This window comes from Ursus arctos, unplaced genomic scaffold, assembly GCF_023065955.2.
Source record: "Ursus arctos isolate Adak ecotype North America unplaced genomic scaffold, UrsArc2.0 scaffold_3, whole genome shotgun sequence".
NCBI classification, from domain to species: domain Eukaryota; kingdom Metazoa; phylum Chordata; class Mammalia; order Carnivora; family Ursidae; genus Ursus; species Ursus arctos.
This window is the reverse complement of record NW_026622985.1, coordinates 16,379,224-16,401,969: the sequence shown is the minus strand read 5'-3', so window position 1 is coordinate 16,401,969 and position 22,746 is coordinate 16,379,224. Positions and strand designations below refer to the sequence as shown.

The following is a 22,746-nucleotide window of genomic DNA, read 5'->3' as shown; positions in this document are numbered from 1 at the left end:
AGAGTTCAATGAGATGGGCAACCAAGAAACAAGTAAGTGATAAAGTAGACACCACAAATCAGAAGGGTCTTAAGTAACAAATAATACTGGGACAATTGGTAAGTTATTTAGAAAAGCAATGGAGTCTTACTCCTTATGATTTTTAGTCAGAGTATAGGAGCTTGGAACTTAGAAACCAGAGCATGAAGGTCTCCCTCTGTGAATTAAAATTTAAGGTCAACACTAAAGTGTCTCACCTACTGTACCACCTCATTGAATATATTGATCCCGTTAGCAGGGCTGACGGCCTGGGCCCCCTCTTCACAAGGGCCCCAAGTTTGGTCTAATGTTCTCTCCGTGCACTCTTGAAATTCTGAATTTTTGAGAATGGGGCTGTGTTTTCATGTTGCACTGAGCCCTGCTAATTACGTAGCAGTCCAGCCTGTGAGGTTGGTCATCTATGGAAGCAAAGTCGCAGAGCCAAGCTTTAAAGAAGTCGATGTCCTCGTGCTTTCTGGAAAGTTGCAGCCAACACGATGGAAGTGTCTGGGCCCCATGAGCAGGACCATCTGTACGGTGTGTGTGGAAGACTCAAGCTATCCCAGACTGATGCCACCTAACATTCATTATATTAGACAAACTCTCTTCCTCCTAGTTCTTTCTCAGCAAACAACCCTTTGATTGTGATTTGGCTGCTCCCATGGTCTTCCTGCAGGGAGAGAGCTGGTCATGCTGACTCCATCCTTGACTCAGGGAGTTAGTTACTAAATTGGCATTCTGGTGATATTCATCAGTGAGGTTCTTTAGTGGGAGGCTGCCCCTGAGAGACAGGTCCCCTTCTGTTTGGTTTCTGAGACAGAAGGCTGAAGTCCAGGCTTGATGCTGGTGAATTCACCAGAGTCAAGTGCAGAACGGTAGTTAAGAGCAAGGGCTTTGGGGTCAGCCAAAGCTGGGATCAGGTATTGGTCCTGTTGTCCTAGAATGTGTGATCTGGGCCAACATACATAACCTCTCTCTGCCCTAGTCTTTCATCTGTCAGGTAGTGATAGGAAACTTAACCTGTCTTAGGGTTGCTGTAAGACTGAATGAGAAAATACACACTAGGTCAGGGTTTCTCACCCTCAGCACTGTCGACATTTTGAGCGAGGCAGTTGTAGTTTGGGGGGAAGGGGAGCTGCCCTGGGCATCGTAGGATGTCTATCAGTGTCTTTGGCCTCCGTCAGTAACCAGTGGCTTCCCCGTCAGTCCCCACAGTTGTGACAGTCAAAATGTCCCCAGACATTGCCAGTTGTCCTCTGGGGGGCCAAAATTGGCCCTGGTTAAGAATCCCTCACTCACTGGCCAATGTGTCTATAGAGCAATGCCTGGAGGAAAGAAAGCTAAGGTCAGGTTTTATAATAATAATGGCAGTAGCAGTACTAATGATGATAGGACTCTTCATGCCACCCTGGGGCCTCTGCAAAGATATTTGTCAGCTTGTCGCCTCTGTTCTTTAAATTTCTACATCTCTGGCAGAGTAAAATCCGTATGAATTAAAGGGTAAATGTAAAAAAAAAATCTACTTTTAAAAAACCGAAAGAGAAGTAATCTTTAGATTTGCAAATGAAGAAGGAGTTTCCTAGCTCTAAACCAGTGGTGTTTTTGTGATGTTTATTTACTATTGAGTTTAAATCGTTTTGGAGGATTTTTCTTCCTTGAGCTCATTGCATTAAAAATAAACATGCATAACCTGTGACAAATTTGTAATTATAGTGAAAAGGCAAACTGGATAAAATGATTATGAGAAATCTAACAAAGTGGTGTTAAGGAACTGGTGTAAACCAAAAAGAAAATCAAATGCATAGAGATTCCTCATAAAGGCAGAAATATAGTCAGCTTATAAACATCTTAATATAGTTCAAATTCAAAATAATTTTTTAAAATTTCAGTAATTTTTTCATGTAAATTGGCAAAGATTTAAGCAGTAACATCCATTTCTGTTGTACAGTTTAGAGGAATCTTCTTAGACATTCTTTGTAGCACAGTGGCTGGGTATATTCCGTCTAGAAGGAAGCTTGGTAAGAAGTGCGCCTTAAAAATTGTCGTACCGGTTAGCCCCCAAAAATAACATTTGGGAATAATTCCTATAGCACAATCTGAAATGTAGACACATATTTATGCATGAAGATTTTTATTGCAAGCTTATTTTAATAGAAGCCAGCGAAGTGTCTAGCATTAGGGGAGGAAACAATCAGCAGTCCTTCAAACAGTTTTTGCAAAATGTTTCTAATGGCATGTGAAATTCTTACAGGGTTAAATGAAAAAAGCAAGTTTTAACATTGCATATGCAGCATGAACTCCACTCAGAATAAAGACTAGAAAGGACTATGAACACGTTAATCATATTTGCTCTTGGAAGATTGGGTTATGGATAATTTATGAAAGGTACTCCTAACTGATTAAATTGATCATTTCATAGCAGACTTAGGCTTTTGGGGGGGGGTCTGTTCTTTAAGTAATTTTTAGATCTCATGCATTTCTGTAGCTTAGAAACAAAGGTGGAAGAGGTGAAGCTGTGTTTCTCTGAATAACAGAAAGCAATTGTCATTGTCTTAAAGTACAGCTTTATATTTTAATAAATTTGTCATAAATTTCAATAAGGAATTGTCTTTTGAGTGTAGACTGCTTGCCCTGGATGAAATGAATTAATGTTGTTTTATACCATGGTTTTTTTTTAAATTAATTTTTAAGGTATATTTATTTTATTTCTTGATGGAAGAATCTTTCAAATGTCCATTTTTATTTTTATAGTATGTGCAGAAGCTTATAATCCTGATGAAGAAGAAGATGATGCAGAGTCCAGGGTATGTAATTTACTTAATAAATCAGTTTTAAATTATACTACAGTTTTGGATCAGAAATATAATAATAGAAAGAGGTTAACAGGCATGTAGATGGACAGGAAGCATAATGGAATTATTTTGACTGTTTCTTTTCCTAGTCTTCTCTCTGATAGCTTACTTCTACTTCAAGTTCTATAGAATTACTTTGCTCCAAAGAGAAAGAGTCTTATTCTTTGGATAAAAAGGAAGATGAGCATAAAAACTCACTGCAGTGTGGTTTTATTTCTTTTGCAAAAATACAGCCTGGTGATGGAAAACGTTCTTAGCTATCGTTCTCATAGCATTAATGCTATTTTTTCTGAAAGTATATCAAGTAAAGAAAAATACTAGGGAAAGCCTTCTTTCCTACCAATTTATAACAACAGAAGCTTATGCTGAAACAAATAGAAAAATCACAGTAGAATTACATCTAAATTGCCAGAATAAAAGTTCTTACTCTTTAATATCTATGAATCTGTTTGCTCAGAAACTGATTTCTTGAAGGTCATAATGTTTTTGTAAGAATTTGTCCAGTTTTGTTTGAAGCAGTTTTTAAGTTAAGCTATGTCCTCCCTTCACCTATTATTTATTTAGTAAAAAGTAAACTAAATAAGAGATTACTGTGCCTGGAAATGAAAAGTAATAAGTTGCCTTTTTTTTTTTTTTTTTTTTTTTTTTCGAGTACTGACTTGGCAAAGCTCTTCTCTGTTTGGCTTCAAAAAATAAACAAAAATTTATTTCTGTAGCTCTGACAAATACTTGAATAAGATTGAGTTTTTTGTTTTTTTGTTTTGTTTTGTTGGTTTTTTTTTTTTTTAAGATTTTTTATTTATTTATTTGACAGAGAGAGACAGCCAGCGAGAGAGGGAACACAAGCAGGGGGAGTGGGAGAGGAAGAAGGAGGCTCCCAGGAGAGGAGCCTGACGTGGGGCTTGATCCCGGGATTCCGGGATCATGCCCTGAGCTGAAGGCAAATGCTTAACGACTGCACCACCCAGGCGCCCCTGGATTGAGTTTTAATATGGAAAAGCAAATACTGTGTCCCTAAGTCATTACATCATTAAGCTTCCTGAAATATATGTAAAATCCAGTGGTAGAAAGTTCAGGAGTCTTATCTTGAAGGTCTTGAAGGAAATCTCATTTCATTCCCATACCCATGGGGATTCCCAGCAGCAGCGGGGGGGGGGGGGGAGCTCACTATTTGCTACCAGAACATAAATTAATTTGATAATGTCTGTAAATTCTGGCCTGAAATTATGTTTCCTTAGGATTAAGATATTGTTACTAATGTGTAACTTGCTGTTAGTACTTCATGTAGTGGTAAAAACCAGGCCTTCCCCAACATGTCCTTGATTTATGTATCTAGCAGAAACAATAATGAGTGACTTTGATGAGTACACACATTCTTTATATTTGCGTATAAAGGTATTCAGGATAAAACTTAGTAATTGAGATGTTTGATGAGCTGGTTTAATTTAGTAAGAATCTAAATTGAAGGGCTTTTCAAAAGTACAGTTTAAAAACAATACACAGTATCTCATAGACTCAGACTATTAGCTACCATTTGATCCGAGTGATAGGTAAAGTGATTGGCTGGGTCACTCCAATTAATTCTTAACAGTCGTGTTTGGGCGGTGGAACCAGTCAAGATTCATTTGGCTATGTCAAAGAATCCAATCACATTGAGATAAAAATTTTAAAAGAATTTTAAAAAATTATTTTTAAAATTCTTTAGAAAAAATTTTAAAAAGAAAATATTGAAAAATATTATTGGATGTAGGCTTGGAAATCTTACAGAATTCCAGAAAGAATGGGGGGTAAAACACCCCCAAACAGGCAGGAGCAGGACCCCCAGTCTGGGGTCCTCCTCCCACAGCAGTGGTGCAGGACTTACAGAGTATTGTCTTAGAAAGAGACTTGGCTGCCAGTTGCTCTTAGTGCTGTGACTCTCAGCTTCAAGTCCCAGTTTCCACGACAGGGTTTCTCATGGACCCAGCTTTGGCTAGGGGGCCAGGGACAAGACGTGCAGCCTTGGCTACCAGACACCACTTTCAAATGAAGGCAATTCCTAGAGAAGGAAGAATCTTTGTGAGTTGGGCATTCACTGCTGGAGTTGTCCCCTGTAACACCCTCCATGTTATTTTTAATAGTTTTTTTGTAATTAATTATAATTATAAAGTGCTTCAGGTTCTCCATTAGTTTGACTGTTCTCTAAACATGTTACTAAAAACTGCACTGTTTTTTGGTCATAGATACTACGAGGCAAGTTGCACCATAGCCCTTGGAAATGATTACTACAGATTTCAGAATTAATTGGCTCTAAGCAGATATTGGAAAATGTCTGTAAGGAAAACATATATTTTGATAAAGTGCCATTTCATTTGGACGTTTTGTATTTCACAGACTATGTATCAAATCCTTAAGTCTCAGATTAGTATAAATAAGTATTCTTTGATATGAATTCGAAGAAAACTTAAATACTTAAGGTGGATTTTGGAAAAATCACAAATTAGATTTTACCCTGAATAAATGAAAATATAAGGGCACCTGGCTGTGTCAATCGGTGGAGCATGCCACGCTCCATCTCGGGGTTGTGAGTTCCAGCCTTGTGTTGGGTGTAGAGATCACTCAAAAAAAGAAATCTTAAAAATAAATGAAAATAGAAGAGTTATATATACATCTAACATGTAACTCTTCTGGTAGAGAAGAGCTGGTAATTTTAAGAATGGGTCATTCCTTTGTTGTGTTACTCTTCAAAATTTTGGGGAGGTGCCTTCTGTATATCTGCCTGGGTGCTAGGATGTTCCGTGGTGAGCACTGCAGGTAAGTCCCTGCCATCTTGGGGCTCAGCGGCTAATAGTGGAATTAGAGAACAAGCCAGTAAATTAATGAACAGTTACAAAATATGGTGAAACAAAACCAAACCCCACATCAACAGGGTCCCTAGTTAAATGTAGTGGTTGCAGAAGGTCTCCTTGAGGTGGGACCAGAGAGTGAAGAAGGGGAGTCTTGCCACAAAGCCCAGGAGCCCGTTTTGGCTTGACCTCAGCGTCTCCGCGTGGGAGCAGTTGGCGGTCCTGAGTGCAGGCAGGTGTGGCTATGGGCTGGTGGCAGAGGTGAGGGCGGCCAAGGAAGGGCGGGCGTTTAATGCTCGGTAAATGCGATGGAATCCATCCAGGTGTTCTGATTTGAATTTTTTAAAGGTTACCTTCAGCTCTGTGTGGACAATGGACTAGGCAAATAGGAAACGATCTTGTACAGATATCCATTGCTTAGCAGAATAGATTTGCAGTGTTTTCTTTACAGAAAATGTCTCTGTAAATTTTATTTATTAATTGGTGTTCTAATTTTTTTAAATGAAAGACACCAGAGGTTTAGAGCAGGAACTGGCAAACTTTTTTGGTAAACCTTTTTTTTAACTGAAAAATTGACTCTTTGCAGGTAATAAATATTTCAGGCTTGGAGGGCCATACCGTTTCTGTCACAGCTACTTGCTCTGCTGCTGTAGCTTGAAAACAGCCATGGATAATATGTAAATGGATGAATGTGGCTGTGTTCCGTTCAAACTTTATTTCTGGGGGTGCCTGCCTGGCTCAGTCGGTGGCATGTGCAACTCTTGATCTCGGGGTCCTGAGTTCAAGCCCCATGATGCATGTAGAACTTACTTAAAAAAAAAACACAACTTTATTATGGACACTTGCATTTGAATTTGTATAATTTTCACATGTCAAGAAGTATTAATTCTTTTGTTTTTTTCTCCCAGTCATTCTTAGCCTAGGGGCCATGCAAAAGAGAAATTTGGCCTTCAGAAGGGCCAGTTTGCTGACCATGGTTTAGAGCATAAATTCTGTAGCAGCCCGGCTGGGATGAATCCTAGCTCTGCAGCTCTGAACTTGCTGACATGAAGAAATGACACGGGCAAGTTCATTTTAATATATGAGCTCATGCGGTATTTTTCTTTCTGTCTGACTTATTTTACTTAGCATAAATTATTACCTGCTTCATGGGGTCAGTTACTAGGATAAAATGAGTTCATATTTTTAAAGCCCTTAAACCAGTGCCTGGCATAAATGCTACATAATTATTTGTTTAACAAATGAGATTTTTACCCTGAAATCAGAAATAAAATTCAGTAAAAAAGCCAAGGGACTTCTAGTGTAATGAAAATCACGTTTGGGTGTATTGTTTAGTTACACCCTTAGTTATCCCGATGCAGATCTCCTCTGTAGGATCCCACCAAACCAAACACAAAAGCACGAGAGTCTTTAAAAGTGGAAGAGCAGCTTTTGAGCAGTTGGTTACTGGACAGGGGCTCCAAAGCCTCCAAGAAGTACCTGATTTCTCACTGTTTGCTTTCCACAACACAGAGCAGGATTTTAATGCGGGGTCTGTAACAGGCTCTGGGTACTGAGAGTGAGGGTGGGGAGAGGGGACGGAGGGAGAACGGAAAGCAGGGAGAGCTGTAGACCACAGCAGTGGTGGCGGGATTGAGAACCAGAAGTGAAAAGAGTTAATGCATAAGAAGGCAAGTAGTAGGAGAGAGACGAGGAAAAAGCTGCTGTGTGAGGGGCTCCTACAGAGTGAATGGTCGCGGAGAAAGACTTAAATCGATCACAGGAGTAAAGCAGGTGCAAGATGGTGCCAAGAATGATTAAGGAAGACAATTTGGGTGATCCAGACAAACCCTAGCACTTCCCGAAGCAGGTTCCCAAGGGTCCAGAGAACTGTGAGACGGCGTGGAAGACAGGCAGCGTTCGTGGGATAAGGAGTAAGGGACGACAAATAAGCATAGAGCCCACAGCTGGCTTGGCTTTGGGGCTTGGCTGATGGGCTATGCCACGTTTCCAGAGCATTTACGTGGGCACGAAGGCTATCTAAATTGGTGGGCTGGGGCACCTGGGTGGCTCAGTCATTAAGCGTCTGCCTTTGGCTCAGGGTGTGATCCCAGGGTCCTGGGATCGAGCCCCGCTTCAGGCTCCATGCTCTGCTGGGAGCCTGCTTTTTTCCTCTCACACTCCCTCTGCTTGTGTTCCCTCTCTCGCTGCCTTTCCCTCTGTCAAATAAATAAATAAAATCTTAAAAAAAAAACTTAAAAAAAAATTGTGGTGGGCTGACGTTGCTCCCTGGGCTGGAGCACCTCCAGCTTGGGCCTAGAACATTTTTTCCACAAGGGTGCTGTGATACCCCAACTTTTTCTCTCTGAGGACAGGGCTTCTCAGCAGGCAAACTTTTTTTTTAAAGATTTTATTTATTTTTTTCAGAGAGAGAGAAAGAGGGGGGAGGGGCAGAACGAGGGGAGAAGGAGTCCTATGCAGACTGCACTCAGCCCAGAGCCTGACTCCCGGCTCGACCCCACGACCCTGAGATCACCACCTGAGCCGAAACCAAGACTCGGCCGCTCAACCAGCTGCACCACCGGGCACCCCTCAGCCGGCAAACATTTTATGATCGCTTCAATTTGAAGTTGTAGTTGGGAGGGAGAAGTGACTTTGTGTTTTGTTCTGTTGTGTTAGCCTTCCTTATTCGAAGTAGGGAGATACTACTAGAATTTTGGTTGGCATGATTTTTTCAGTGCCCTGATTGAAAAAGTTTCTTGTATAGTAAGCAGTGAGTTAGTAGGCACCAGGGTCTGCTTTCTCTGTATCTATATGTCACCTTAAAATCTAGATTGAGGAGCATATTCATTAGATAGTAAATAAAGTTTGCATATATCTTACCTATATAGGGAAAAAAATGCAATGACTTCCTCTCCCACGGGCTAATACTCTTTTGTGTAGTATATAAATGAACACATACATGCATACCTTGCAGATGGACCACCGAAATAAGGCAAATACTGCAGTAAAGCCGGTCAAATGATTGTTTTGTTTTCCCTGCGCATATAAAAGTTATGTGTGTCCTGTTTTAGCCTATTAAATGTACAGTAACATTATGTCTAAAAAAAAATTGTACGTACCTTAATTAAAAATATACTTTATTGCTAAAAAATGCTAACCATCACCTGAGCTTTCAGCGAGTCCTAATGACTGATCACAGATCACCAGAACCGATACAGTCGAAAGGTTTGAAATATTGCAAGAATTACCAAAATGTAACACAGAGAGATGAAGTGAGCAAATGCTGCTGGGAAAATGGCGCTCAGCGCAGCGTTGCCACGTGCCTTCAGTTTGTAAACGCATCTTATCTGTGAGGCTCAGTAAGGTGACGTCAGTAAAACAAGGCACATACTGTAAATTTCCTTTATTCGTCTTGGGCCTATGATTTTCAGTAATTTTTAGCCACCAGAGATGGGTTTGAAATGCTGCTTCTAATTTCCCATCAGGAGTGTTGGTGTATTCTTGGGCACGGAACTCCCCACTGCCCGATTCCGGCTGCTCCGACGGTGGGGCCAGTGACGGGGTAGCTCCCGTCAGCTGCTCTCTGAACATCAGTGCACAGGCGGTCCGGGAGGTGACCCCATGCCTGCTGCTTTTAGGACTGTCTCTTGCCTCGACTCATTTTATAGTTAGAAACTATCAACGTTCACAACAGAACGGGCCTTTCGGTGCGAGTGGTTGAGCCTTCCGCTAGTCAAAGGGGACTCTGGAGTGTTGACACGCACACTTACAGAGGGCATTCTGTTGGTCTTCGCCCTCCTGGAATGGCACTTTAGGAAGAATAGGCTACCTGGTTTTCTTTGAGCTCATTCTAAATTGAGCTCACCAGGACCCCTGGCTTCATCTTTCCACAAATCCACACTCTCTTGGTACCTCACCCTGTTTACTCCCTCCCTTCGGAAAACCGGTCTCCGTGGGGATAGTGACATACATGGTGTGTAAAAATGTGTTTAACATCTAATACAATATGCGTGTAAGCATTTAGTGGCTTCGAGAGACTGTCACGTTTCAAAGGAAAGATCTACATCCTCAAAGACTATCACACTCAGTGGTAGAGTATGAAACAGTATTAGAGAAACCGAGAGAGTATTAGACGGAATGAAGGCAGCCTCCAGACCTTTAACGTAGCCGTCATACCTGCTGTCCTTCTGCGTGTTCCCACTGGCTGGGAGCTCTGGGGTCTTTAGTGAATAGCCAATCACAGACCTTTACAAAATGAACTTGCCAACCTGGGGAAACCCTCGTTGGAAAAACATTCAAGGCTCTGTTGATGAGTGTGCACTTCCTCCCCGAGACCAAGCTGTGTTACTTTCCCTTACTTAGGGGCATAGCTCGTGTGCGGTCACCTAAAGTGAACCTCAGCACTGACAGTTCTTCCCTCCAACATCCTGCTGGGAGGTTTTATCCTTTATCATAAGATGAGTAGACTAATTTGTTAATTTGGTGTCCTTTTAGATTATACATCCCAAAACTGATGATCAAAGAAATCGGTTGCAAGAGGCTTGCAAAGACATCCTGCTGTTTAAGAACCTGGATCCGGTAAGCTACATCTCAGTGACCAGAAGTGTTTTTTGTTTTTTTTTTTTCCAGCACCATCAGAGGGAAGAACGGTGCAGGGTCTTGGAGTTTTACCCTTTCGACAAGCTAAGGTCACCCGGGATGACGTACACCCCCCCGCCCCCGGCCCCATGGGTGCCCGTGTGGTGATTTGTGTTCTAGGAGAGCAATGCTAAGCTTGGGAGGTGCAATGTCCTTGAAGCCAGGAGCACACAGGCCTGCCTGCCCGTTGTCCGCGGAAGACATTATCTCATCCCTCCAGGTTATGTGCTACAAGCATAGCCCTGAGAAACAGCCTCGATGAAGAGAGGGTTGGACCTCACCTTCTTTGTACATCCAGCAGGAACGTGCAGGGGGTTCAGGGCCCACAGTGGATTGCCTCTCTCACCAGCTAATGATCCTAATGATAGGTTATGTACAACTTTTGTATTATACTTATTTTAAAAGTAACATTTTACTTTCCTTTAAACATAGAGCGATTTTTTTCTTTGTAAGGAGTTTGAAATCTCTGGTCTTTGGCTCTGGCTGTTTTTTTAGAAACCCCTCTCTCGGGATGAGTGAGCAAGTGGTTCACATTTTGCTCTGTACTCGGACCTAAATGTTCTCTTCCTTCATCTCACATCGTGCATCTTGATTGCTCTGTGATTGTTTGGGTTGCCAGGATCCTGCTGCCATGACCCAAATGTGGAAACTGAGTCAACTCTTGTAGCTTACCTCACCTTTATTTTTATAATGTTTTGGGTTTTTTTAGACTTTATGTATGTATTAGAAGGAGTGAGCGAGCACACAAGCAGGGGGAGGGGCAGAGGGAGAGGGAGAAGCAGACTCCACACTGAGCAGGGAGCCCCATGTGGGACTCCATCCCAGGACTCTGGGATCATGACCTGAGCTGAAGGCAGACGCTTAACCGACTGAGCCCCCCAGGCACCCTTTACCTCAACTTTTTTTTTGGTCAAACACAGCATTTTGTAGTTTTCAGATAGATGCCCTAGAACATTAAATTAAGACCTGCTCTTTTTAAGATGAGGTCTTCTTAAAGCCATTTTTATGAGGTGGGTACATTATTATACTGAGTGCGCTACACTGGGTCACAGGGTGCCCTGAAACATTTTTTAAAGATCTTTTGTTTCTAATACCACATATGTTTCTACCATGTCCTTCAGGAACACGGATTACCTTTTGTGACTTTGGAGATGTTGTTTTAGGAACACATGTTATAAGTTTTGTCCAGTTTGCCTCAGGTCCTCTAGAATTCTTAATGAGTTTGCAAAACTGTGAGCTCTATAAAGAATGGGGCTGTTGTTTGTTTGCTCTAATAATGGAAGATTAAGAAATGAAATTAAGGGGCACCTGGGTGGTTCAGTCGGTTAAGTATCTCACTCCTGATTTCAGCTCAGGTCATGATCTCAGGGTTGTGAGATCGAGCCCTGCGTTGGAACCCACACTGGGCATGCAGCCTGCTTAAGATTCTTTCTCTCTCTCTCCGACTGCCCCTCCTCTGATCAATGCTGTGATGGAGTCCGGACGCTGTGTGAGAATGAGGGTCTCTCAACCCCACCTGGATTCAGGAAGCTGGGGAAGCCACCTGAGCTGAGCCTCAGAGAATGAGCAGGAAGGAGATTGCCCATGGAAGGAAAGTGCTGGGCATGTTCTCACGGGAGCCTGTGTCAGCAGACACGGGTGCTGAGAGCTCAGAGACGCACGTGCCGTGTCATCAAGGACCCTTCTTGAGTGCCACCCTGTAGTGTTGGCCACATACTGTACGCAGTGGGAAGTCACCATTGAAACATTTTAAGCAGAGAAAGTAACAATCAAATGTGTCTGAGGTCACTTCGGTGGCAGGATAGAGGGTAGAAAGGAGGGAAATGGGCTTAGGGAAGGGAACAAGGGGACGGTTTCATAAAATATTCAGAATTAGCAGAAGTTGGCACTTTTTAGGGATCAAATGATTTGTAACCTGATGGAAAGGGTCTAGGATGACTCCCACTGTCTCGCTGGAATGAACATGAGCTGGTACCTTTTTCCTGAATTGGGAAAATTTGGAGGCAGAACGGGAAGCAGTAATTACTAACTAAAAAGAAGAATGATCTTAACCTTTTACCTACTATCTCATCTGAATTCCCTGAAGTCCTTGTTTAGCTTGGAAATCTGGCACCTCTTAGGCCTCTGAACATTTTTCCTGGGAGGGCTGTATATTCATATGTTGAGCACAGCATTTATAATTATTAATCTCTTTGAAGATATCCTTTTCATGAATATTTTAATGCTCGACTCAGTAGGCCATTTTTCTTCTGAAATATTTCTAATTTGAGGCAAACTGAAATAATTTCCCTATACTCCATGATAGGTTCCTTCATTAATGGAGAGTAAATTGTTATTTTTGAAGTTAGAGACCTTTCATCGAGCTCAGTCTCGAATTTGCATTCTGTAGAATAAGATGTGGATTTCCTACTGTAGTTGTCAGTCATTGGGATAAGCCTCTGCATATTAAATATTTCCTAAGTTCTTTTCACTCTGTGCATAATTATGGGGAAATTGCATTTTGATTGATTAGAACAGACACCTGTCACAGTGAGAAGTTCTAGAAGAAATGATTGTTCTGTATTTTACCAGGAATTACTTTTTTGTATATCCATGTGTGAAATTCCTAAGCTTTATAAAGTTTTAAAATGCAGCTAAATACCAAGACAACAAAAAAATTTACTAGAGCAATGTATTTCATTTTTTTTCTCCCATTTGACATTTAGGGAAAGAGCTAATCAATAAAGCTGATATTCTCTCTCCATTTGGCCTAAAGGAGTTGGGATATAAATAGTAAGCGAAACAAAATATTAGTAAACCATTTAATCAAACTTCATAATTTTGATAGGTGACCATATGCTGCCTGGTTGATGAACTCATTTGGATAAAACGGTCCCTGTGGGGCCAATTAGCAGCACATCCAGACAGCACTGCCTCTCGCCACATTGGCTTCATCTTCTGCGGGGGCTCCTGTTTCACAAGAAGGTGTCAGAACTCATGCAGGGAGCCAGGGAGGGGATGAAAACCCCTTCCTGCAGGACCCACCCCACCGTTCCTCCAAAGGCTTTGCTTAGCCCACGTGAAGAGGCAATAGTATGTTCTCTGTTCACATAGAGAGCTCGGGTTTTTAATTAAAAGCTCTAAGTCTGTGTGCCTAGGCAATTTAAAAAAATCCAAAAAAACAGAAGAGTAGTCAGGGACAGGAAATCTCCCTCACAACCCAGCTTCTCAGGAGCCACATGCTTTGAGCATTCTCATGGGTATTTCAACAGGGTTATGCTTTGCACGGAGGAGTATGTTGTTTTTTTATATTTTGGTGGCAGCAAACTCACCACAGTGTATCAGTATGATTTTATGAAAGTTTAAATTGATAGCATTTATGTATTATAAAGCTAAACCAGGAAAATGCATTAACATTTTGCTCTTGTCTCATTTATTCAGTTTGTACAGATAGCCAAGCAGGGCCCACGTCGTCAAAGTAATATTGCAAAAGAAGAGCAAAGTTGGAGGACTCACACTTGCCAATTTCAAAACTTTTACTACAGGGGCACGTGGGTGGCTCAGTCGGTTAAGCATCTGACTCTTGGTTTTAGGTCAGCTCACGATCTCGGGGTTGTGAGATCGAGCCCCGTGTCAGGCTCCACACTCAGCAGGGAGTGTGCTTGAGGTTCTCTCTCTCCCTCTGCCTCTCCTCCCCTTTCTCTCTAAAATAAATAAATAAACCTTTAAGGAAAAAAAACCCAAACAAACCAAACCCTGTACTACAGAACTCCAGGAATAAAAACAACGTGTTACTGGCCTGGGTAGACACATAGAATGGTGGAATAGAACTGAGAGTCTAGAAACAAACCTATACATTTGATTTATACATTTGATTTGATGTCCATTTGATTTTTGATGAGCATGCCAGGACCATTCAATGGGGAAAGAATAGTCCCTTCAAGAAATGGTGCTGGGACAACTGGATGTCCACACGCAAAGGAACCAAGTTGGACCCCTCCTTTACACTGTACGCAAAAATTAACTCAAAATGGATCCAAGACCTAAATGTAAGCTCCCAAACTATAAAAACTCTTAGACGAAGACACGAGGGTAAGTCTTCATGACCTTGGATTTAGCAGTGGATTCTTAGGTGGACTCCAAAAACAGGAATATGAAAAGAAAAGAAAGAAATTGGACTTCATAAAAAATAAAAAAAAATTTGTGCATCAAAGGACATTATTGAAAAAAGTGAAAGACATTCCACCAAGAGAAAATATTTGCAAATCATATATATAAGGGCCTAGTATTCAAAATATATAAAGAATTCTTACAACTCAACAACAAAATAAAAACCCAACTTAAAATTAGGCAATATACTTGAATAGACATTTCTCCAAAAAAGATACTCAAATGACCCATAAGCATATGAAAAGATTCTCAACATGGCTAGTCACTAGGGAAATGCCAGTCCCGAAACCACAATGAAATACCAGCCCAGCACCACTAGGGTGGGTATAATTTTTTTTTTAAGAAGGGGAAATAACAAGTGTTGGCGAGGATGTGGAGAAGTTGGAACCCTAGTACTTTGCTTGTGGGAAAGAAAATGGTTTAGGCACTGTGGAAAACCTTGGCATTTGCTCAAAAAGTTCTAGAATTACCATGACTCGGTAGTTCCACTCCTCAGTATAACTCAGAAGAATTGACATATTCAGTATTTGAATGTGAATGTTCTGTGGCCCCACTATTCACAGTAGCCAAAAGGTGGAAACAATCCAGGTGTCCATTGATGGATGAATGGATATACAAATCATGGTGTATTTACAGTGGAATATTATTCATCTGTAAAAAGGAATAAAGTAGGATTTATCCAGAATAAGGATGAACCTCGAAAACCTTACACTGCGTGAAATAAGGCAGATGCACGAGGTCACGTTGTATGATTGCACTGTAGGAAACATCCAGATTAGGGGAATCCTACAGACAGAAAACAGGTAGGTGTTGTCAGGGGCCAGTTAGGGGAGAAGAGAGAAGTGACTGCTTAGTGGGCACAGGGCTTCTTTTTGGGGCGATGACAATGGAAGCTAAGAAGTGGTAGTTGCCCAACTTTGTGGCCACTGACTTGTTCACTTAACCATGGTTAATTTTATGAGAAATTTAACCTCATGAAACAATTGTGTATATATAATTCATCTCAGCGTTTTGATTTCTATTAGTTTTAATATTTAATGGCTCAGATACACTTTATAGAGGCTGTTAAATCAGCAGTTTACAGAATCAATCGCTGTGGCACCTCCACAAAATTAATGGGTTCCACGAAACCCAGTTTGGGAAACACAGAGCCCTTTTGTCTGTTCAAGGGTCTTTGAGTTGTTCCTGTATTTGTTCTGAGGAAAGATTTCTTCACCTTCTAGATTATTCTCACTAGCTGAAGTTTGTCCATGAGCTTGTCAACCACACTTTAGCAGAATAAAAATTTTCTATAGTTTAAGTAGTTGTTAGGTTTGGCATTTCTGGCTTCCGTGTTAATAAATCTGTCCTACGGAGGTACATGGTTGCTTCTCGGAGAGAACCATGGTGATAAAGAACAGTGATAACAAATTTGCCACAGTCATTTTGGGGTTTGCTTATGTTGTTTTTCTGTTCTGTTGTTTTGTTTTTGGTGCTAAAACCAAAAAGGACTGAAACCAGAGTTTGGATTCACTTCAGTATTTAGGTAATCTCTACATAATCTGCAGCCGTACTTTACGATCCTGGTCGTTTTACTTGCTTCTATTTCATGCATAACGTATCTGGTGGTTGATTTTTCAGTATATGGAAGTGGGGATCGTTGTGCTGAAATACTCCAAAATAACTAATTATTATTACTTTCAGGTACTGAATACGAAAGGAAATGTATAATCATCTCATTTGTTAGGTGGTAAGAACAACTGTGCTGTGTATTTTTTTTTTTTTTGCAAGATTTAACGGCAGTGATGATATTTCTGTTCCTTCGAGCTGCTTCACAGAAATCTAAAGCCGTTGATGGTTAGTTAAGAGAACATATTGTAGACAAACATAAGGATTGTGTCTTTTCTTTTTAAAAAATAGGAGCAGATGTCTCAAGTGTTAGATGCCATGTTTGAAAAACTGGTCAAAGAAGGGGAGCATGTAATTGATCAAGGCGATGATGGCGACAACTTCTATGTGATTGATAGGTAAGTTCCGCGTAACCTCACTGCGGGAATGTAATGAACCTTCCGTATAAAGTCTCCGCGGTTCTTGTAATGACCGGCAAGTTAATATTCAATAGTTGCTGTTACCTCTTTATTCCTGTTACTCCATAATAGGCCCTGGAAGCCTGCTGTGAATACGTGTGGTACAGCCACATCAGATCATGAAAAGAGGCCTCGTTTATAGAAAAACGGATGATTTTCATTAGTGAGAGCCCTAAATCTCAGTCATTCACTGTGAGCTGCCTCGTTTATTAACTTTGGCTTGAGAGGACGCCTGTTACACTTAGAAGGGAGGCAGAGCACGGCATCTGGGGTGTTGAATCATATAACTCAATCTGTTCTGTCTTTATTAACGATAAAGTGAAACGCGCGCATGGCGGAGAGGGCAGTTTATGTGCTTTCCAGAAACTGTTTATGCATTCTTGTGCATTAAAAACCTTATAGAGAAGTTATTTTAAAACACTGTAGAGAGATTCTTTTATTTAAATAGGAAGGCGGGCATTCAGACTGAAAATGTAATTTCGGAAAACGTTCAGTTGTGCTTTACTTCATCAGAGAACAGCGTGCTTTAAGCGATAATTAGGTAAAAGCCCTGGACTGTACTGGGGAAGCGGTCTGAACGGAGGCTTTATTTCTTCACTTTGGTAAAGTGATGCTAAAGTGCCCATGAGACAGTTGGCATCCCCGGCCCCTCCTGTTTTGGGGGCCGCACAGTCATCTCCCAGCCCGGCCGGATTCATTGGGTTGCATTTGCTTTTCTGGGTAGAGTTGTGCTCAGCTCAGAGCCTTGCGGAAAATCACACCCCATCTGTCTGCGCAGCGTCGTTTCTTGCCTTGGCTCTGGGGTTGGCATCTCTCCTACATCAGCAGTCCTGCACGCTCTCCGAGGGGAGGGTTCTCACCAGTTCCTCCATTGCCTCATCCCTAATGCCGTGGCGACCTGTAGAGCCACTGGCAAGGGCTGGGGTGAGCTCTCTGACTTTAGAACAGACCCAGTTATTCCATATGTAAATTAAAGTCTTGATTTTAGGATCCTTAACAGCTTTCATCAGTGAAACACGTCAGAAATTCACTCAGCTGTTAAACTGTTTAACTGTGGGGGGATAAGGCAAACCCAAATACGATAAAAGCTCCCTTACGTTTCCCTGGTCAGTTAGAGCCTAATCACCCGTTTGGTAGATGAAAACTCCCAGGCACACAGAAGCGACGGGAGTCGGCGAAGGTTAGCCAGCGTGGCATCCGGGTCTCTTGACCACTGTTTGTGGTTTTTCTCTGGCTCCGCTCTGCCCGACGCCTCATGTTATCAGGGAAGAAATGTGTATGAGAAGGTGGTACAGCCTTTAGACTGTGTGCCGGCAGCTAGACTGGGGGCTCGTTTTACTTCTCCTCAGCACATTTGTCATGTACTTTCTTCTGTTCAAAGTAGAAAATGTATAAAACAGTTTTGGTGCCAAAGTGTAAATAGTGTTAATAGAAGAATTAGTCTGTGCTTGAAAAATAGTCATGAAACCGATTCTGGAAGGATCCTTGAAAAGCCCTTCTCCCCATGCACATGCAGCCAGTCACTCTCTTACTCATTAATCTCTTTGCGCCGTATCTTGTGTTTTTGGCTTTTGTTGTATCTTTACCATTCACAGTCCTTTCCTAATCTTAAAAGCTCTCCCTTTTTTTGTCTTTGTCAGGGATTTAGACAACAGAATAAAGCCAAAGAATTTCTGCTCTGTCCTCTCAGGTGTTTCAGCAAGCCTTGAAGCCATGGTCTCGGATAAAACACAGTGTATGGGAAGACAGTCGTCCAGAGGAAGAGTGTAGTTCTGTAGACAGGGGGTCTGTGAGATACGTAGGACAGTGCCAGACAGACGCTTGCCTAGAACATGAGCCCAAATAAAAGATAAGCACAGGATAAAAAGACCCACAGAAAGACCAGAATCAGATATTTAGTCTGAATTTCCACCACTTTTTGCTTTAGCTTGGGGGGGTCAGTCTGCAGTAAAGCCCGAGAAGCGGTCAGGAGCCTGAGTGAGTCTTTAGGCGTCGAGGCTGTGTGTCTGTCACAGCTACTGAGCTCTGCTGTTGTGGTTACATACAGTCAGCCATCGAGAAGGCGCAGGCGGACCCGTGTGTTGTGTTTTGGTAACACAGGAAAGCAGGCAGCCAGTCCGTGGGCCCTGCTTTGCTGGCCGCTCCCGTAGATGATACAAGAGCCTGCAGAGTAGGGCTGCAGAGTAGGGCTGCAGAGTAGGGCTGACCACATTGTCAGAGCTGTATTCTTTTTTAAAAAGTTATTTTCCTCTGATTTCAAAAGTAATACATGTTCTCTTTAGACACAAAAACTCCTAAAACATCCTTCGCTCTTCTTGCGCTCAGAGATAACCACGGTCCGCTGCTTCAGAAGGATGTCTGTGCGGTATTCTGTCTGGTTGGGGTCTAACTTTTTTATCATTCAACTTTTATTGCTTGGTCCCATTTTCCCCTGGCAGGCACATGTCCGGTCCTTACCGTAGTCTAGCTGATGGTCTCTACCTGCTTGTCTAGCACAGATGTTGTCTCTGGCACATATCGATGCCCTTTTATTACTTGTCATCGGAGGAGAAAGGGAAGGTGGAAAGGAGATTTTGTCGAACACGGCTCTTCTCTGAAATGATGTCTTTTTGTCATGAGACTTGACTGGAGTTACTTTGACCTCTTCTTCATCTGTCCGACAGAGGAACATTTGATATCTATGTGAAGTGCGATGGCGTCGGAAGGTGTGTGGGGAATTACGACAACCGCGGGAGTTTTGGTGAACTGGCCTTAATGTACAACACGCCCAGAGCGGCTACAATCACTGCTACGTCTCCCGGTGCTCTGTGGGGTTTGGTGAGTGAAAGATTCATTTGACCTGAGTGTTATTTGTAAAAACGGTTATGACCAAAGCCAGGCAGGTAGAGTCTTTTAGTTCTAATAGGTGGATTTCTTTGCAATCTGATTAAGCAACTACCGGATGCAGAAATTTTGGGCGCTGGGTTAAATCTTCATGTTTTTTTCCCAGTGAAGTCAGGAGCTTAACCTACTGGTCCTGAGAAAAAGACTCAGATCCGAAATGCTCCTCTTTTACCCACCCTTAAAAACCAGCCACTCAGACCAATGAACAAAGACTCCCATGCTATTTTCTGTGATATGATCTGTGCTTCCCTAAGTGTGGTCCCCTGACCAGGAGCATCCGTATCACCTGGGCACTTGCTAGAAACGCAGATTCTTCCCGCCTCCCTTACTGATTGGGGCCCACCGAGTCAGTAGCTCTGGAGATGGGGCGCGGAGGCCTGTGCTGGAGCAAACCCACCGCACGACTCGGGCGCGCACTAGAATTTGGGAAGCCTCCCCGCTTCTAAGATGTGCTCTAAGATGCTAACAACTTTGCCTGGAAACACAGCTGGATGCCTGTGTGTCTCACCTGGACGCAAATCAGAATTACTTGAAGGTTGGGGGGAGGGCGTTAAAAAAGAAATCCTCTTGCCAAGGCCCAATCACAGACTCATTTAATCAGACTCTGCGGGAGTGGGGCCTGGGGCTTTTAAAATGAATTTAATGGTGCTATTTCTACAAGACTTAAAGATCCTTGGGTGAGGTGGGAAGGGAGATTGTTTTCATACATGGTATCGGGGTGCAGAGTGGCCAGTTCTGGAAGGCTGTGTTTAAGCTGGTGCTTCTCAGACTCCGATGTGCTTATGGATCACCTGGGAATATAGTTAAACTAAAGATCCTGGTTCCCTGGATCTGGAATGAGGCCTGTGATTTTGCATTTCCCTTAAGCTCCCAGGAGACCCCAGTGCTGCTGTGCCCAGAGTACACTTTAAGCAACTATGATTTTAGGGCATATTTGCAATACTTGTATTTCCTTCTTAAATTGTTAAAAACGGCCCACTCTCTAGTTTCAACATGTTCTCTCAAAAATCCTTTTGTGGAAGGAGAAGAGGTGGAGGGAATAGGAAGTCTGTTTGCAGTCTGGGTCCCAAGGACCATATGTAGCTTCACACAGGTAACCTGTTGCTCCGTGTCGACTCAGCCATTTAATTCTGAAGTCGATTTCAGCTGATAAAAATCTCTTAGAGAAACCATACATATTGTACGTTTCTTCTTATTAAAATCAGGCGGTTACTGTTGCCGTAGTAAAAATGGTGGTGAGTCACATTTTAAGCTGTACAAGGAAATTTGGAATTGTTTCACACAAGAAGAATCTCGTGGTCTGGTGTGTTTTAAGGACTGTTAAAGATTTGAACACCCAAAGCCAGCAAGTAGAAACCCCAAACCAGACCAGGCTAGGTCCATTGGACGTGATTACTGGTTAGCAGAGTGGTTGGCTCCATCTAGAGTCCGCCGTGACCTGTCCCAGTAAGGAAGGCATCTGCTTTAAGTGCCATCATTCGGATGAGATTGCCAGCCCCAGGGGTGCACGGTCCGTAAGCCTCCTCCCGCACGTCCTTGGAACAAGACCACACGTGCAGCAGGTTGACCCCTTGAGTACTCATAATCTGCAGCCCTGGTAGACACCTTACACCGGGTACCACGGCCCAGCATTTCCCAGTGTGTGTGATACTTAAACCATCAAGAAGGATTAAGCTTTCTCAGAGATTTTTACTTCCCTCTGCAAGGTATTCAAGTGGACAGTTTGTGATGATCACCGTGGGGTATGTGCCTAGTGCAGGAACTTTTTAAAAATTAGAATTAACCTATCACTTAATCCTTTAAATATGTTTTTCAAGAGCCACTTACCGAACTATCTATCCCCCTTTTCAGGGAAAGTCAAGTAGAAAAGATGTTTTTCTTTTAAGGCCAGCAGATTGGAGCTCCGCCATGTAAGTGCAGGTAGAAAGATAAGCAGATCCCAAGAGAAAAGCCCTTTGTTGACCCTGCCGATGATTCAGAAAGGCAATTACTGAAATGACTAGGCTGAAAACATTTGAAATGGGACTTTGTGGATTTTAATTATATGTCAGAGTGGGTGTGAAGAGGTGGACCACTAACAGAAGTATTCCCCGAGACAAATACCTCATTGTGGTTAATTTTTAATCACGAAACTATTTCTTGTCTTCTTTGTTCTGCAATAAACTTTTTCCATAAAATGGTGTTGCAGCTGCTTCCCAAACCTGATTATATATCAGAATCACCTGGGGAACTCTTATGACCTGTAGGTTAGTGAGCCCTACACACGGACGTTGTTCGAGTCATTCAAGTCAGGGGTCTCAGAACCTTTTTTTAATACTACAGCTGACCCTGATGCAGACCCAAGCTTGGAAATTATTTCAATAATTTTACTAATTATCTTGCACATTTTTCTCTTTTAAAAAAGTTATATAGGATTACAACTCCACATTACAGCCCTTGTCAAATTGTAATAAACTAAATTGGGGAACAGGATGTTTGCTTTCCTGGAGGCTTACATCCACGCTGGCATTTTCCCCCATCCCGCCAGTTCCGTTAAATTCAGCCCCACTGTGTCGGCACAGTAATTTAATAATTCATGAAAATATTTCAGTTTTATTGGATATTAAAACGGTGTAATTGTTTATCCGTGTATGACAAACCAACATAATTTTAGGGGTTCTTAACTGAGAACCATTACAAAGTTTTGTAGGGATTGTTTCAAAATAAAGTTTGTAAGAAAACCATTTTTTGAGCTGTTTGTTATCTTTAAAATTTTCCCTAGTTCCTTAATTGAGTTTTGTATCTTTGAGGTTAAGTAGTATAAACAGAGGAACGTTTGAGAACCCTGAGAATGATAAACACTGGCATTTGACTGATATTCAAGAAAGTTGTAGTTCTTCTGTGCACATTTTTTAAAAAAGAAAAACTCTGACAATGCGGATGTGACAACCTAGTGTACATAATTTTTTCAAGATCTCATTATAATTAATTTATGATTTAAAAAATTCTAATAGTGTTTTTCGTGCATTTTTTTTCCTGCAACCCACATTAAGATTTCCATTTGGAAATATCACAACCAGTATATTCACCAATATATTACTATATTAACTTATGTATGTGCGTCTTTGTGTATAACTGAAATAAATAACTAAACATCACTTTACTAAAAGGTGTGCATGCTGAGATTTTCTAGTCTTTATTTTTTATAAAAATGCTGGTCATGGGTGAAAGGAGTCAGAAGGTATAAACTTCCAGTTATAAAATAAGACCTGCAGATGTCATCTCCACCACGGCCTCTCTGGTTACAGCATACTATGTTTGAAAGTTGCTTAGAGTGTAGATCTTAAAAGTTCT

General features: G+C 41.8%; 1 protein-coding gene across 2 annotated transcripts in view; it reads left to right on the top strand.

Moving 5' to 3' along the window:
• Positions 1-22,746, top strand: part of PRKAR2B (protein kinase cAMP-dependent type II regulatory subunit beta) — an 89,127-nt gene that overhangs the window by 56,723 nt on the left and 9,658 nt on the right. For both annotated transcript variants that reach the window (XM_026503533.4, XM_026503522.4), the window contains exons 3-6: positions 2,770-2,822; positions 10,172-10,255; positions 16,364-16,470; positions 19,194-19,347. In XM_026503533.4, the coding sequence (XP_026359318.1) occupies positions 2,770-2,822; positions 10,172-10,255; positions 16,364-16,470; positions 19,194-19,347 (398 nt within the window). The remainder of the gene's footprint in view (positions 1-2,769; positions 2,823-10,171; positions 10,256-16,363; positions 16,471-19,193; positions 19,348-22,746) is intronic.